The sequence below is a fragment of the Bombina bombina genome, chromosome 1 (genome assembly GCF_027579735.1).
Source record: "Bombina bombina isolate aBomBom1 chromosome 1, aBomBom1.pri, whole genome shotgun sequence".
Lineage (NCBI taxonomy): Eukaryota > Metazoa > Chordata > Amphibia > Anura > Bombinatoridae > Bombina > Bombina bombina.
The window spans coordinates 1,290,576,533-1,290,593,851 of NC_069499.1; the positions used below are offsets into that span (position 1 = coordinate 1,290,576,533).

The 17,319-nt window shown below is 37.4% G+C and overlaps 1 protein-coding gene across 1 annotated transcript in view; it reads left to right on the forward strand.

Annotated features, from left to right (window-relative positions):
- CEP89 (centrosomal protein 89) overlaps positions 1–17,319 on the forward strand; it is an 805,336-nt gene that overhangs the window by 15,869 nt on the left and 772,148 nt on the right. Inside the window, exon 4 of the mRNA XM_053701611.1 lies at positions 9,818–10,004. Coding sequence (XP_053557586.1) covers positions 9,818–10,004 — 187 coding nt within the window. The remainder of the gene's footprint in view (positions 1–9,817; positions 10,005–17,319) is intronic.

A 17,319-nucleotide genomic window follows, 5' to 3' on the forward strand; every position in this document is an offset into this window, starting at 1 on the left:
GGCGCGTAGGGCGCTATGGCTTAAATCTTGGTCAGCTGACGTGACTTCAAAGTCTAAATTACTTAACATTCCCTTCAAGGGGCAGACCCTATTCGGGCCTGGTTTGAAGGAAATTATTGCTGACATTACTGGAGGTAAGGGTCATACCCTTCCTCAAGACAGGGCCAAATCAAAGGCCAAACAGTCTTAATTTTCGTGCCTTTCGAAACTTCAAGGCAGGTGCAGCATCAACTTCCTCTGCTACAAGACAAGAGGGAACTTTTGCTCAATCCAAGCCGGGCTGGAAACCTAACCAGTCCTGGAACAAAGGCAAGCAGGCCAGAAAGCCTGCTGCTGCCTCTAAGACAGCATGAAGGAACGGCCCCCATCCGGTAACGGATCTAGTAGGGGGCAGACTTTCTCTCTTCGCCCAGGCGTGGGCAAGAGATGTTCAGGATCCCTGGGCGTTGGAGATCATATCTCAGGGATATCTTCTGGACTTCAAAGCTTTCCCTCCTCAAGGGAGATTTCACCTTTCGAGATTATCTGTAAACCAGATAAAGAAAGAGGCATTCTTACGCTGTGTGCAAGACCTCCTAGTTATGGGAGTGATCTGTCCAGTTCCACAGTCGGAACAGGGACAGGGTTTTTATTCAAATCTGTTTGTGGTTCCCAAAAAAGAGGGAACCTTCAGACCCATTTTGGATCTAAAGATCTTAAACAAATTCCTCAGAGTTCCATCGTTCAAAATGGAAACTATTCGGACCATCCTACCTATGATCCAGGAGGGTCAGTACATGACCACAGTGGATTTGAAGGATGCTTACCTTCACATACCGATTCACAAAGATCATCATCGGTTCCTAAGGTTTGCCTTTCTGGACAGGCATTACCAATTTGTGGCTCTTCCCTTCGGGTTAGCTACAGCTCCAAGAATCTTTACAAAGGTTCTGGGATCGCTTCTGGCGGTCCTAAGACCGCGCGGTATATCAGTGGCCCCTTATCTGGACGACATCCTGATACAGGCGTCAAGCTTTCAGATTGCCAAGTCACATATGGACATAGTTCTGGCATTTCTCAGGTCACATGGGTGGAAGGTGAACGAGGAAAAGAGTTCTCTATCCCCACTCACAAGAGTCTCCTTCCTAGGGACTCTGATAGATTCTGTAAAAATGAAGATTTACCTGACAGAATCCAGGTTATCAAAGCTTCTAAAATCTTGCCGTGTTCTTCATTCTATTCCGCGCCCTTCGGTGGCTCAGTGTATGGAAGTAATCGGCTTGATGGTAGCGGCGATGGACATAGTGCCATTTGCGCGACTACATCTCAGACCGCTGCAACTATGCATGCTCAGTCAGTGGAATGGGGATTACACAGATTTGTCCCCTCTGCTAAATCTGGATCAAGAGACCAGAGATTCTCTTCTCTGGTGGCTATCTCGGGTCCATCTGTCCAAAGGTATGACCTTTCGCAGGCCAGATTGGACAATTGTAACAACAGATGCCAGCCTTCTAGGTTGGGGTGCAGTCTGGAATTCCCTGAAGGCTCAGGGATCGTGGACTCAGGAGGAGAAAGTCCTCCCAATAAATATTCTGGAGTTAAGAGCAATATTCAATGCTCTTCTAGCTTGGCCTCAGTTAGCAACCCTGTGGTTCATCAGATTTCAGTCGGACAACATCACGACTGTGGCTTACATCAACCATCAAGGGGGAACCAGGATTTCCCTAGCGATGTTAGTCTCCAAGATAATTCGCTGGGCAGAGACTCACTCTTGCCACCTATCAGCAATCCATATCCCAGGTGTAGAGAACTGGGAGGCGGATTTTCTAAGTCGTCAGACTTTTCATCCGGGGGAGTGGGAACTCCATCCGGAGGTGTTTGCTCAATTGGTTCATCGTTGGGGCAAACCAGAACTGGATCTCATGGCGTCTCGCCAGAACGCCAAGCTTCCTTGTTACGGATCCAGGTCCAGGGACCCAGAAGCGGCACTGATAGATGCTCTAGCAGCGCCTTGGTTCTTCAACCTGGCTTATGTGTTTCCACCGTTTCCTCTGCTCCCTCGACTGATTGCCAAAATCAAACAGGAGAGAGCATCGGTGATCTTGATAGCGCCTGCGTGGCCACGCAGGACCTGCTATGCAGACCTAGTGGACATGTCATCCTTTCCACCATGGACCCTGCCTCTGAGACAAGACCTTCTACTACAAGGTCCTTTCAGTCATTGATACCCTTATACAGGCACGAAAGCCTGTCACCAGGAAAATCTACCATAAGATATGGTGTAAATACCTTTTATTGGTGTGAATCCAAGAATTACTCATGGAGTAAGGTTAGGATTCCTAGGATATTGTCCTTTATCCAAGAAGGTTTGGAAAAAGGATTATCGGCTAGTTCTTTAAAGGGACAAATTTCTGCTCTGTCTATTCTTTTGCACAAGCGTCTGGCAGAAGTTCCAGACGTTCAAGCTTTTTGTCAGGCTTTGGTTAGAATTAAGCCTGTGTTTAAACCTGTTGCTCCCCCATGGAGCTTAAACTTGGTTCTTAAAGTTCTTCAAGGGGTTCCGTTTGAACCCCTTCATTCCATTGATATCAAACTTTTATCTTGGAAAGTTCTGTTTTTGATGGCTATTTCCTCGGCTCGGAGAGTCTCTGAGTTATCTGCCATACAATGTGATTCTCCTTATCTGATTTTCCATTCAGATAAAGTAGTTCTGCGTACAAAACCTGGGTTTTTACCTAAGGTAGTTTCTAACAAGAATATCAATCAAGAGATTGTTGTTCCATCATTGTGTCCTAATCCTTCTTCAATGAAGGAACGCCTTTTACATAATCTGGACGTGGTCCATGCTTTAAAGTTTTACTTACAAGCTACTAAAGATTTTCGCCAAACATCTACACTGTTTGTTGTTTACTCTGGACAGAGGAGAGGTCAAAAAGCTTTGGCAACCTCTCTTTCTTTTTGGCTTCGGAGCGTAATACGCTTAGCCTATGAGACTGCTGGACAGCAGCCCCCTGAAAGGATTACAGCTCATTCTACTAGAGCTGTGGCTTCCACCTGGGTCTTTAAAAATGAGGCTTCTGTTGAACAGATTTGCAAGGCGGCAACTTGGTCTTTGCTTCATACCTTTTCAAAATTTTACAAATTTGATACTTTTGCTTCTTCGGAGGCTATTTTTGGGAGAAAGGTTCTACAGGCAGTGGTTCCTTCCATTTAAGCCTGCCTTGTCCCTCCCTTCATCCGTGTACTTTAGCTTTGGTATTGGTATCCCACAAGTAATGGATGATCCGTGGACTGGATACACCTTACAAGAGAAAACATAATTTATGCTTACCTGATAAATTTATTTCTCTTGTAGTGTATCCAGTCCACGGCCCGCCCTGTCTTTTTAAGGCAGGTCTAAATTTTAATTTAAACTACAGTCACCACTGCACCCTATGGTTTCTCCTTTCTCGGCTTGTTTCGGTCGAATGACTGGATATGGCAGTTAGGGGAGGAGCTATATAGCAGCTCTGCTGTGGGTGATCCTCTTGCAACTTCCTGTTGGGAAGGAGAATATCCCACAAGTAATGGATGATCCGTGGACTGGATACACCACAAGAGAAATAAATTTATCAGGTAAGCATAAATTATGTTTTTAGAGAGCAGAATTAATTTACAGATAAAATATGGTCCTTTGAGATGGAATGGATACAAAAAAAGACGTTTTTGTGTGTATATGTATATTTATATATTATGGCTATATAACAAAACATATCAATATTATATATAAAATCCACTAAAAGATGATGTTAAATCTGTGTTTAAATAATAAAAATAAAAATAAATGGATAAGCAAAAATGAATTTTTAATACATTCGGCCAGATTACGAGTTTTGCGTTAGAAGCTATGCGGTGCTAACGAGCAGTTTTTTCTCATTGCTCACTTACCTGCAGTGCTGGTATTACGGGTTTTTACAAACCAAGTGTTAAAAGGCAAGAAGTGAGCGTTGAGCAAAATTGTGCTCCTTACCGCACTCCAATACCAGCACTGCTTAAGTGAGCTGGTCGTACGTGCTCGTGCACGATTTCCCCATAGACATCAATGGGGAGAGCCGGCTGAGAAAAAGTCTAACACCTGCCAAAAAGCAGCGTAAAGCTCCGTAACGCAGCCCCATTGATTCCTATGGGGAAATAAAATTTATGTTTACACCTAAAACCCTAACATGAACCCAGAGTCTAAACACCCCTAATCTTACACTTATTAACCCCTAATCATCCCCCGACATCGTCGCCACCTACATTATATTTTTTAACCCCTAATCTACTGCTCTGGACATCGCCGCCACTATAATAAACATTAACCCCTAAACTACCGCACTCCCACCTGAACAAACATTAGTTAAATATTATTAACCCCTAATCTGCTGTCCCTAACATCGCCGCCACCTACATTATACTTATGAACCCCTAATCTGCTGCCCCCAACATCACCGACACCTACATTATATTTATTAACCCCTAATCTCCCTCCCCCAATGTCGCAGCATTCTATTGGCTGTTCCAATCAGCCAGTAGAATGCGAGCTCAATCCTATTGGCTGATTGGATCAGCCAATAGGATTGAACTTCAATCCTATTGGCTGATTGCATCAGCCAATAGGATTTTTTCTACCTTTAATTCCGATTGGCTGATAGAATTCTATCAGCCAATCGGAATCTTTGGGACGCCATCTTGGATGATGTCACTTAAAAAGTACCTTCATTCAGTAAGATGGACCCGCACCGCGTCGGATGAATGAAGATAGACAATGCCGTCTGGATGAAGACTTCTGCCCGTCTGGAGGACCACTTCGCCCAGCTTGGATGAAGACTTCTCCCGGCTTCGTTGAGGACTTCGGCCTGGTTGGATGAAGACTTCTGCCGCTTCCTTGAGGATGGATGTCTGGTCTTCAGAACAGTAAGTCGATCTTCAGGGGGTTAGTGTTAGGATTTTTTAAGGGTGTATTAGGTGGGTTTTATTTTTAGGTTAGGGTTTGGGCCTGCAATAGAGCTAACTGCCCTTTTAAGGGCAATGCCCATCCAAATGCCCTTTTCAGGGCCATGGGGAGCTTAGTTTTTTTTAGTTAGTATTTTATTTGCGGGGTTGGTTGTGTGGGTGGTGGGTTTTACTGTTGGCGGTTGTTTCTATTTTTTTTTTTTTACAGGTAAAAGAGTTGATTACTTTGGGGCAAAAGGCCCTTTTAAGGGCTATTGATAGTTTAGGCTAGTGTTTTTTTTTATTTTGGGGGGAGCTTTTTTTTTATTTTAATAGGGCTATTAGATTAGGTATAATTTTAGTTTAAAGAGCTGTAATTTGTTTTTTATTTTCTGTAATTTAGTGTTTTTTTTTGTGATTTAGCTAATTTAATTTATTTAATTGTTTTTAATTTAATTAATTTATTTAATTGTAGTGTAGTGTTAGTGTAACTTAGGTTAGGTTTTATTTTACAGGTACTTTTGTATTTATTTTAGCTAGGTAGTTATTAAATAGTTAATACCTATTTAGTAACTATTCTACCTAGTTAAAATAAATACAGACTTGCCTGTAAAATAAAAATAAACCCTAAGCTAGTTAAAATGTAACTATTAGTTATATTGTAGCTAGCTTAGGGTTTATTTTATAGGTAAGTATTTAGTTTTAAATAGGAATTATTTAGGTAATTATAGTAATTTTCTTTAGATTTATTTAAGTAAGGGGGTGTTAGGGTTAGACTTAGATTTAGGGGTTAATACATTTAATATAGTGGCGGCGACGTTGGGGACGGCAGATTAGGGGTTAATATTATTTAACTAGTGTTTGCGAGGCGGGAGTCCGGCGGTTTAGGGGTTAATATGTTTATTATAGTGGCGGCGATGTCCGGAGCGGCAGATTAGGGGTTAACATTTTATTTTAGTATTTGTGATGCGGGAGGGCCTCGGTTTAGGGGTTAATAGGTAGTTTATGGGTGTTAGTGTACTTTTTAGCACTTTAGTTATGAGTTTTATGCTACGGTGTTGTACCATAAAACTCTTAACTACTGACTTTAAAATGCGTTAGGGATCTTGGAGGTAGAGGGTGTACCGCTCACTCTTTGGCCTCCCAGGACAGACTCGTAATACCGACGCTATGGAAGTCCCATAGAAAAAAGACTTTACAAACTTTACGTAAGTCGTTTTGCAGTAAGGCCAAAGAAGTGTGCGGTGCCCCTAAACCTGCAACACTTGTAATAGCTGCGGGTGTAAAAAAGCAGCGTTAGGAAATGTTAACTCTGCTTTTTTACCTTTAACGCACAACTCGTAATCTAGCCGATTGACTTTTAGTGTTATAAAATTGATGTGTATTGTTATATTAATATATATTATAGTAATTATTATTACTCCTAGAAGTAATTTTTTTGTGCTCGTGTTGCAAGTTGAAAGTAAAACGTTTGTGCTCTCGCTTCTGCAAAGTCGCAGTAACAAATAGACTTTGACAAGTCATAAATGCAAAATTGCATTCTACCATAGTCTTCAATGGAGCTGAAAAATTTGAAAAAACACCCATAAGTCGCACAAACAAACAAACAAAAAAGTTCTACATAAGAAGATATTACATATTTCAATATGTTCTATTTATTCTTAAAGAGATGTTTAAAAATTAATAGAACATTTTCTGCTATGGGAAGAACATTGGAATGTGAAATATTTACAGTAAATACATAGTATAACACTTTATTAAAGAATATTTTATCTACTTGACAGCAAAGGGCTCCAATGCACACAAACACACACATATATATGTGTGTATATATGTATATGTGTGTGTGTGTATATATACATATATATATATATATGTGTATGTATATAGCCTTTATAAAGAAGTATTGTAGGAGAATATTTCACTCCTTATTTTAAAGAAAGCGAATTCAGCACTCTTTTATATCAAACACCAAGTCTTTATTCATAATGAACAAAATTTAAAGTAAAAAACATCAAAAGAATCTTTGCCACAAATTCTACAAAAAGCATTGCAAACCCTAATCTAATATACCATATACAAAAGTATATATGTTTATATGCGCTAATAATAATAATAATAATAATATTTAAATTACTCATTTGTGCACGAGCTCCTGTGAAACGGAGTCCCAGGAGGGGAATACAAGCCATACCACTGTTCAAGTCACGTAAGCCTCCACTTATGACTTTGCTTGCATCTATACAATCCGGTCATAACCTTGAGTGCGGTACAGACCGGAACATATGGGCACTAATGCTGTGAACTGCACATGTTATAGCTGTTAACTATTTGACCGGGACACTTATTTACCAGTTTTTTCCTACCCAGATATGAAGGATGTTTGTTTCATTTGATCTGTGTTTTTCTAACAGTGTGAAATATATATTGTTACAAATATGGTTACTTATTAGCGCATATATACATATATCCTTTTGTATATGGTATATTAAAATAGGGTTTGCAATGCTTTTTGTAGAATTTGTGGCAAAGAGATTCTTTTGATGTTTTTTACTTTAAATTTTGTTTATATATATATATATATATATATATATATATATATATATATATATATATATATATATATACACACTCTTATAATAAGAGAAGGATTTAACTTGCATGCAAACAGCTGCTAAAACCCGATATCGCTCACACGCAAACTATGGTGCACCACTCGTAATTTAGCCCTATGTCTGGAGAGCCCAAAAAGTGTCTTGTACTGGAGCGAGCCTTATAGTAGTTCTGCCCTGCAATACATATTTATATAAAGGTAGAAAACCCTTTATCAAAACTACTTAGGACAGGAAAAGGTTTGGATTTTTGAATATTTACATCTTTACAATGGGACAGTAAAGAACAATATCTTATGTCATTTAGGCAATATTTACATACTACTGTTTATACATGTAACCTAAAGGTAGTTTTATATCATTTTTAATACTTATAGGACCCTCAGCAAGATAGTACAGTACTATAATCAGAAAGGTAATATTTGTTGTTTTAAATAAATATAGACTATTATTTGCATTATAGAACACAAAAACACAGGCAGAGAATATTGTGACTTATAGGTGGGGAAAAATATTAATTTTTGATTAATTTTTTTTTTTTTTTAAAGCTTGGATTTCAGAATAAGTTTGGATTTTGGAATTCTGGATTTGGGGATTTGTACCTGCCATAAAAATAAACTTGGAAAAACACTTGATCTCCTTTGAGAATGGAGGAGAATATATATCTATAGATAATTATGTACTATGTTTTGTTGCTTCCTATACTCTTATGTGCGATCTTCTTGTTTGCTTGCTTGGTTATTTGCTCTATGTCATGAAGATTTCTCACTTATCGCGCTCTTTTAATCTGTTAATATATTTGTATAAATTAATAATATATATATCTAGTGCCAAAGCAGGCTGGTAATCCTTGATCTACATCTCAGCTTTTAGGGGACCTATAATTTAGTGTTTACTGTTTTTGCGATTTCATTAAATGATTTGCATTTTTATCTTTAGTAAATCATTGCAGACTCTTCTGGGGGTGTAACTACTAGAAAGGAGATTAGGAGAGTATAGAAGAGAAAATAAATATTACCTTTGTTAACCCAAGCTGCTCCCTTAATTGATCCAAGTACTGCTGGTGGTACTAAATATCTCAGCACCTTTATGATCAGAGGCGTGTGCCTCTCTGTCTGCGGCCGAGACAGTGGGGTACTGTATATAGTGGTAACAGATAAAACAAGGGAGATAGAAAATGGATCATGTATATATACTGCCTGGGGGCTCTTCCTCACTGATTTATAACAACAAGTACCACCTAATCACCTGCTAGGGAGCATAGGGCCCATGCTCTTATGGCAAGGTTTGTTTTCACTCCGCGGGTTTGGATCTGCCCCATTATAGCCATTTTTATTCCTTAAGTACACTCAAAAATATTATGGTATATTCCCCTTCTTAGCAGTCTTAGACATATGAAACCTAAAAATAGCCTCAAGATACAACTTACCCCCTGGTCTAGTTGCAAGTCTCATTACTGTAAGCTGCAAAAGTATCTGAAATCCCCATATTAATCACTACATAAGACATGGCACTGCCCACAATGCTTATAATCGTCTCTCTTTTTTTTTATTTTTATTTTTTATAGAGGATAACCCTAGTACCCCCACTCACTAGTTTATAGTTCTTTGGATTCACTTGATTATATATATATAGGTTTTCTTAAATGTACCGCTGTTGACATAGCTTTATTTATTTTTATAGCAGTAGCTAATACAAAAAATTGTTATCATTCCTTTTTCTGTAGCAATTTATTATATATTCTATTTCTTTTACCTATTAACCATACCGCTATTTGATAATTATAGCTTCCCAATATGGTAAAAGGGAATGAAAAATTGACAGAAAACTCAGGTTTTTATACGGGACCCAAGCGTTGTCTAATCATTCTTAGATGCCTTCTATTGCCCCAATTATCATCAAGAGATTAGAGGTCCAAGAGGGGCCTCCTATTTTTCTTTAAGAAGGTTTAATAATTAAAAAAAAATCAATATACGTTACCAGAATTTTTGTGATTTAACTTTGTGACACATAATATCCTGAAATTTGCACTGTTAATGTTTGCATTGTCATTGTAATGTGCGTTTTATATTATTATGCAATTACTCTGTTTCTTCTTACCTAAGAATATTGTCTGTAAACTCCAATGAAAACCTCAATAAAAAAATAGCTATGTACCACAGCAAGACAGTTTAAAAATGAAAAGAAAAAAAATAAACTTGGAGAAATATATTTATCATTGTTTCTTTATATTTTGCTGCGTTTCCTGTAATAGGAATCTCTTTTTATTTTAGGCAAAACTGGAAGGAGTATGCTCTGGGGAAAAACAGAAGTTCTCCAGTGAGATCTCTGAGTTTTGAAGATGAAGACACAGAGGAACAAATGTCTGAAATAGAAGATAACATCTTTCACATTTCTCAGGAAAAAGATGAAAAGGTTTTGAGTGCACCGATTTATGCAACTCCCTGTAAAAATAAGAAAGTAAGTTGTTGGCAGCCTGTGGTAGATCAGATACATTTTGAAATATTACTTTGTCTTAAAGGAACAGTCTATTCAAAATTAAACTTTCATGTTTCAGATAGAGCATGCAATTTTAAGCAACTTTCTAATTTACTCCGATTATCAATTTTTCTTCATTCTCTTGGTATATTTATTTTAAAAAAGCAAGAATGTAAGCTTAGGAGCCGGCCCATATTTGGTTCAGAACCCTGGGTAGCGCTCGCTGATTGGTGGCTAAATTTCAAAAGAGTTTTCTATCCGATTTATGGATACAGTTTTCAAAAATAATAACCCAGAAATTGTTTTTCCATGTGCCAATTGCAAATACTTTTAAGTCTGGATTATAAAAGTGTCCTTCAGTTCCTGGTGAAGAGTAATGCTTCTCACAAACTTAGGCAATATATTTTCATGTTTTAGATAGAGCATGCACTTTTCTGTTTACTTATGTTATTAAATTGTCTTAGTTCTCTTGGCATCCTTTCTTTAAAATCATACTGAGGAGCAGCAATGTACTGCTGGGAGATAGCTGATGATTGGTGATGACTATGCAGATATCCCTCATGTCATTGTCACATCAGATTTATTCAGCTATATCACAGTTGTGCATTACAGTGTGTGTGTATACTGTGTGTATCTATCCATCTATCTATATACATTGCTGATTATCTTACCAAAACACCGACCCTGTACGCCATGTAAAGATGAATTAATACAATTTAAGAAGAACCTACGCTGTGTATATTTTTTGTTTTAGATTGAAGGACCTAGAAATAGGATAATACTTAAAAGTAAAGATTTATTAGCCAAACAATTGTCCGTTTTTTCTACTACAAATTTGGGAAAAATACACAAAATAATCTGCTGGCTAACACCAGTCATTTAAAATTACAAAACAATTTTGTAGAAAAAAAAAAAGAAAAAGAGACAATGAAATATACATGAAACATAAATACTAGGCTAATCAGAATAAAGCACTGTAATATTAATCTGATTCATAATATTGAGTTATCCTGCCAGTTGAGTATTGTTTTATTAAATATAGAATCACCCAAGCTTTAAAGGGACAGTAAATTTAAAATTAAACTTTCATGATTCAGATAGAACATGTAATTTTTTTATATGGTGGTGAGAGTCCATGAGCCATCATGTGGAATTCAACTCCAGTCCTCTAGAAGGCAGGCAAAAAAATACCCAACATACCAAGAGTTTTTAATACCTTCTACTTCCCTGTATTCCTCAGTCTTATTTTTATGCCTTCACAGGAGAAGGTGAAAATTTGAAGTGCTTCAGATTCTTCATAAACATGGGTTTTTTGACTGATGTGAGACCCAGATTCCCCTTCAGAGAGCTGGAAATAAGACATTGTATAGGAGTTCATTTGGCAGTAAGAGTGTAAGAGCTAGATTACAAGTGGAGGGCAAAATATTGCTTTTGTGAAAGCAATATTTGCGCTCCACTGAGTAATATTAGCGCATGCAAATATGCGCTGTTATTACAAGTTGAGCGCAATGCGAACACGAGCTTGCGTTCGCATTTCTGGGAAGCATTGTGCTCATGAGAGTGCACTTCCATATGCTCCAATGGAAGACTCGTTCTCATGCCGTGAGACACAGAATGAGAACTAGCGCAGCAAAGGGGGTTAATCGCACAGCGATGGCAGCAAATTGTAAATATATATTTATATGACTATATACATATATATTTATGTGTATATACATATATTAAAACATAAATATATATGTATATAAGCATATACATATATATTTACTGGGAACACACAGTTCCCATAGTCCGCTATGTAAAGGCACTTTTCACTGCTGTTTTTTTTTTCTTATACCCTACACCCGCCAACTTTAAAACCTCATAACTGCTTATTGCAGTTATTTTATTAAAAAATAAAGATGCTGCTATCTTTATTTTTTAATAAAGTATATTGCACTTGATTTTGGGGGTAGTCTCCATTGCGCTTAAATATACACAGCTACATCCACGTACACTACAACGAAGTCTGTCATAGTGCAGATTGTGGGGGACTACAGGAGGTCATTAGTTGTTTCACTAGGTTGCTTAGGTCCTGGTTGCTTTGCAGTGCATGGTTCATGATTCTCCTTTTTAAACCACATATATGGCGCGTGGTATGGGGGTTGATTTTTTTTTTCTTTTCTTTTTTTCATGCCACTTTTGCACCTGCTCTCTCTGTCTTCTCTACCGGTTGTTTACAGCAGCGGCTATGTTAACCTGTATCTCCGGTCACATATTTAGTGTTGGAGGGAGTTATTTTTATTTTCTGTCTTTTCCTACGTAATGCTGTTTTTACATAAGTTCATTATTTCTGTATTGTTTTTCTATCAGAGACAGTAACCAAACAGTTTATTCATAGAAGACAAATCTTCACATTTATTTGACATAGGCAGGAATGCATAATCCCTGGTTTTACTTTCAAACTAAGGTTTTTGGTTATATGTGCGTGTATGTATATATGTGTGTGTGTATGTGTGTATATAATATATATATACATACATACATACATACATACGTGCTCATAAGTTTACATACCCTGGCAGAATTTATGATTTCTTGGCCATTTTTCAGAGAATATGAGCGATAACACAAAAACATTTCTTTCCCTCATGGTTATTGTTTGGCTGACGCCATTTATTATCAGTCAACTGTGTTTACTCTTTTTAAATCATAATGACAACAGAAACTACCCAAATGACCCTGAACAAAAGATTACATACCCTGGTGATTTTGGCCTGATAACATGCACACAAGTTGACACAAAGGGGTTTGAATGGCTATTAAAAGGTAACCATCCTCACCTGTGATCTGTTTGCTTGTAATTAGTGTGTGTGTGCATAAAAGGTCAATGAGTTTCTGGACTCCTGACAGACCCTTGCATCTTTCATCCAGTGCTGCACTGACGTGTATGGATTTTGAGTCATGCGGAAAGAAAAAGAATTGTCAAAGGATCTGTGGAAAAAGGTAGTTGAACTGTATAAAACAGGAAAGTGATATAAAAAGATATCCAAGGAATTGAGAATGCAAATCAGCAGTGTTCAAACTCTAATCAAGAAGTGGAAAATGAGGCGTTCTGTTTGATAACATACTGCATTCATCTTGCCATCAATTCTGACCAAATTTCCTGTGTCTTTGTAGCTCACACATCCCCAAAACATCAGCGTTCCACCTCCGTGTTTCACAGTAGGAATGGTGTACCTTTCATCATAGGCCTTGTTGACTCCTCTAGAAAAGTAGCGTTTATGGTTGTGGCCAAAAAGCTAGATTTTGGTCTCATCACTCCAAATGACTTTGTGCCAGAAGGTTTGAGACTTGTCTCTGTGCTGTTTGGCGTATTGTAAGCAGGATACTTTGTGGTATTTGCGTAGTAATGGCTTTCTTCTGGCGACTCGACCATGCAGCCCATCTTTCTTCAAGTGCCTCCTTATTGTGCATCTTGAAAAAGCCGCACCACATGTCCTGTATTTCACCTGAAGTTATTTGTGGGTTTGTCTTTGCATCCTGAACAATTTTCCTGGCAGTTGTGGCTGAAATTTGTAGTTGGTCTACCTGACTGTGGTTTGCTTTCAACAGAACCCCCTCATTTTCTACTTCTTTATTAAAGTTTGAACACTGCTGATTTGCATTCTCAATTCCTTAGATATCTTTTTTTTTTTTTATATCCCTTTTCTGTTTTATACAGTTTAACTACCTTTTCCCACAGATTCTTTGACAGTTATTTTGCTTTCCCCATGACTCAAAATCCAGAATTGTCAGTTCAGCACTGGATGAAAGATGCAAGGGTCTGTCAGGAGTCCAGAAACTCATTGACCTTTTATACACACACACTAATTACAAGAAAACAGATCACAGGTGAGGATGGTTACCTTTTAATAGCCATTCAAACCCCTTTGTGTCAACTTGTGTGCATGTTATCAGGCCAAAATCACCAGGGTATGTAAACTTTTGATCAGGGTCATTTGGGTAGTTTTTGTTGTCATTATGATTTAAAAAGAGTAAACACAGTTGATAATGAATGGCTTCAGCTAAACACTAACCATGAGTGAAAGAAAAGTTTTTGTGTTATCATTCATATTCTCTGAAAAATGGCCAAGAAATCATAAATTCTGCCAGGGTATGTAAACTTATGAGCACGTATGTATGTATATGTGTACGTATATGTGTGTGTATGTATGTATGTGTGTGTATATATATATATATATATATATATATATATATATATATATATATATATATATATATATATATATATATATATATATATATATATATATATATATATATATATATATATATATATATATATATATATATGTACACATATATACATACACGCACATATAACAAAAAACCTTAGTTTGAAAGTAAAACCAGGGACTATGCATTCCTGCCTATGTCAAATAAATGTGAAGATTTGTCTTCTATGAATAAACTGTTTGGTTACTGTCTCTGATAGAAAAACAGTACAGAAATAATGAACTTATGTAAAAACAGCATTACGTAGGAAAAGACAGAAAATAAAAATAACTCCCTCCAACACTAACTGTGTGTGTGTGTGTGTGTGTATATGTATTTAATTTGTTCCATCTGCATACACACACACAATTTTTTTCAGTTATGACTTTTAACTGGGAACTTTATGGAACCTTTCCCAAGGTGGAGGAGGGTTATTCCTATTCTTGCAAATAGCATATACTGTTCCTTAGAGGAATTTGTAGGGTTATCACAGCACAGCCTCCCAGCAGTTTTCTATGCAGGACATTCTGGATTCCCCAGATTAATTAGGTTAATTTACTAACTCTTTTATCTGTGTTGCATTTCTGGGATTTGTCTATGTTAATGCTACAAAGTGGCTTAGTAGTCCTGACAAGGTGAGCCTTATGGTTAAACAAGACCATCTTTCCTAGTCATTTTCATTTTTCTTTCGTTTGCCAGGCAAATAAACTCGGTCTTGTGCTTTCTCAAGTCAGTTTGTTTACTCACAGTCTTTTTGCATGGCATAAGTCAACCTATCTAGGAGATCTGCTTAAACTTTAAAGTCAGCATGATTATTTTGTCCTGAACCGATTCAGTTCCTGTGGTGCACAGATAGACTCTTTCTAGCCAAGCTGTAATATGGCCTGATAAAGTTCCTTGGTTACTACCTATAGTGGTCTAGTGATACAGGTAAGGTCCTTGGCCTGTCCTCCTCGATATAGGTTCCTCATGTTGCATGATCACATAAAGGCAAACGCCCTTTGTTAATATTTTCATTGCCTGGAAGATATAGCTGTATTTCTTTTTCTTCCAGTTGGTAAAGAACACACAAGTTTTTTTTGTTTTTTTTTCCCCCCACAACTTTTTAAGATTCCACAGACTGACCAGCTTAATTTATTTGTCCAATTTCGGCTTTGAGGTCTCTTTACTAGACGGACAGCTTCTCTTCTCTCTGTATAGTCTGTTGCTGGGTAGTGAGTTACTGTAACGTGTGTTGTCACAGAGATCCTTTACTCACACAGGCATTAGTTCTTGATTCAGTGATTTCTCTTGCTCTAATACATAAAAACTATTTGAGACCTTCTTCGTCATCACAAAGTATGCCAGTATATAAGTTTAGGGGCGCTGTCTAGTAGTCTTGGTGAAGGCAGGGATACCTCTTAACATTGTTTTAGGTTCTTCTCAAACAGGACTGTTTTCTGAGATATCAATCTGACAATGTCATGGCCATGGCATACATCAGTCAACAGGACGGAACTCTGATCCTCTTGACAATGCACAAGGTCTCACCCCTCTCGCATTTTAAGAGGGGTAGAATCCAATCACTGTATAAAATCTACTATCCTATTCTGGTATTTTCAACTGGGAAGCAATCTCTCAGTTTTCAGGTTCACTACCTGGGAGAGTGGTCTCAAAGCAAATATGTGTTCAATCAAATTGTAGACTGGTGGTTGCCTGATGTTTGAGTTTTCATTTAGGATTTGATCTGTGTCTCCTCAGAATCTAAATATGGTTCTAAGAGTTTTGCAGGCTCCTCCTTTTAAACCATAGCGTGGTATGGTTATTCAGCTATTTATTGTCCTAAAAAGGTTTTATTAATTTAATCTATTTCGTCAGCTAGAAGGCTTTCTGAATTATCTGTGTTGTCATATGTTTTTTTTTTGCTTCCTAAGGTGGTTTCTTTAGATACCATTAATCAGGAAATTGTGATTTCCTCATTATGTCTAGCTCCTAAAAATTCTACAGAGTGCCTGTTGCATAATTTGGATGTGGTGAGGACTCTGAAATTAGGGGCTAATAGGAATTTTTGTCAACTTCTTCCTTATTTACATATAAGGGTCAGAAGGCTATAACAATTTCTATGGTGATCTTGTGGACTTCACAGCTTAGGTACAAGTTCCCACATGTGATGGCTTGTTGACTCTCACCACATTATGAAAGAATACAAAATGTATGCTTACCTGATAAATGTATTTCTTTAATGGTGGTGAGAGTCCACAATACCCATCCATTTGTTTATTAATTTTGCAACTGTTCTAGTTTGCACTTCATTTGCCCTGCTTTGTCTTTTCCTGCTTTTCTGTTCTCTTTTTCTTGGCTATAATTTAGACTGAGGTATACAGTAAAGTAGGAGGGAGCTGGACTGGAATTATATCTCAGATATGATAGCCCGTGGACTCTTGCCACCAAGAAAAAAATTAATTTATCAGGTAAGCATACATTTTTGTTTTTAGTAACTTTCAATTTATTTCTATTATCTAATTTGCTTTGTTCTTTTGTTACCCTTTGTTGAAAATAAATCCTAGGTAGGCGCAGCAATGCACTTCTGGGAGCTAGTTGCTGATTGGTGGCTGCACATATATGCCTCCTATCATTGGCTCACCTGATGTGTTCAGCTAGGTCCCAGTAGTGAATTGTTGCTCCTTCAATAAAGGATATCAGGAGAATAAAGTAATATTGATTATAGTAAATTGGGAAGTTGCCTTAAATGATATGATCTATCTGAATCATGAAAGAAAATTTTGGGGTGTCATGTTTCTTTAATTTGAAGTGGAAATTGAAGATGGGATTCAAAGTTTTATCTACTATTTACTATAATCTATTATTATTATTAATAATAATAATTTCAAATTTGCTTCTTTCTTTTGGTATCCTTTGAAGAGTAAACCTAAGTAGACTCAGGAGCAGCAGTGCTGTACTGGGTGTTAGCTGAACACTAGTGACCTAATGACTAGAGGTATATTTGTGCAGTAACAGCTATCTCCCAGTAGTGCATTGCTGCTCCTGGATCTACCTAAGT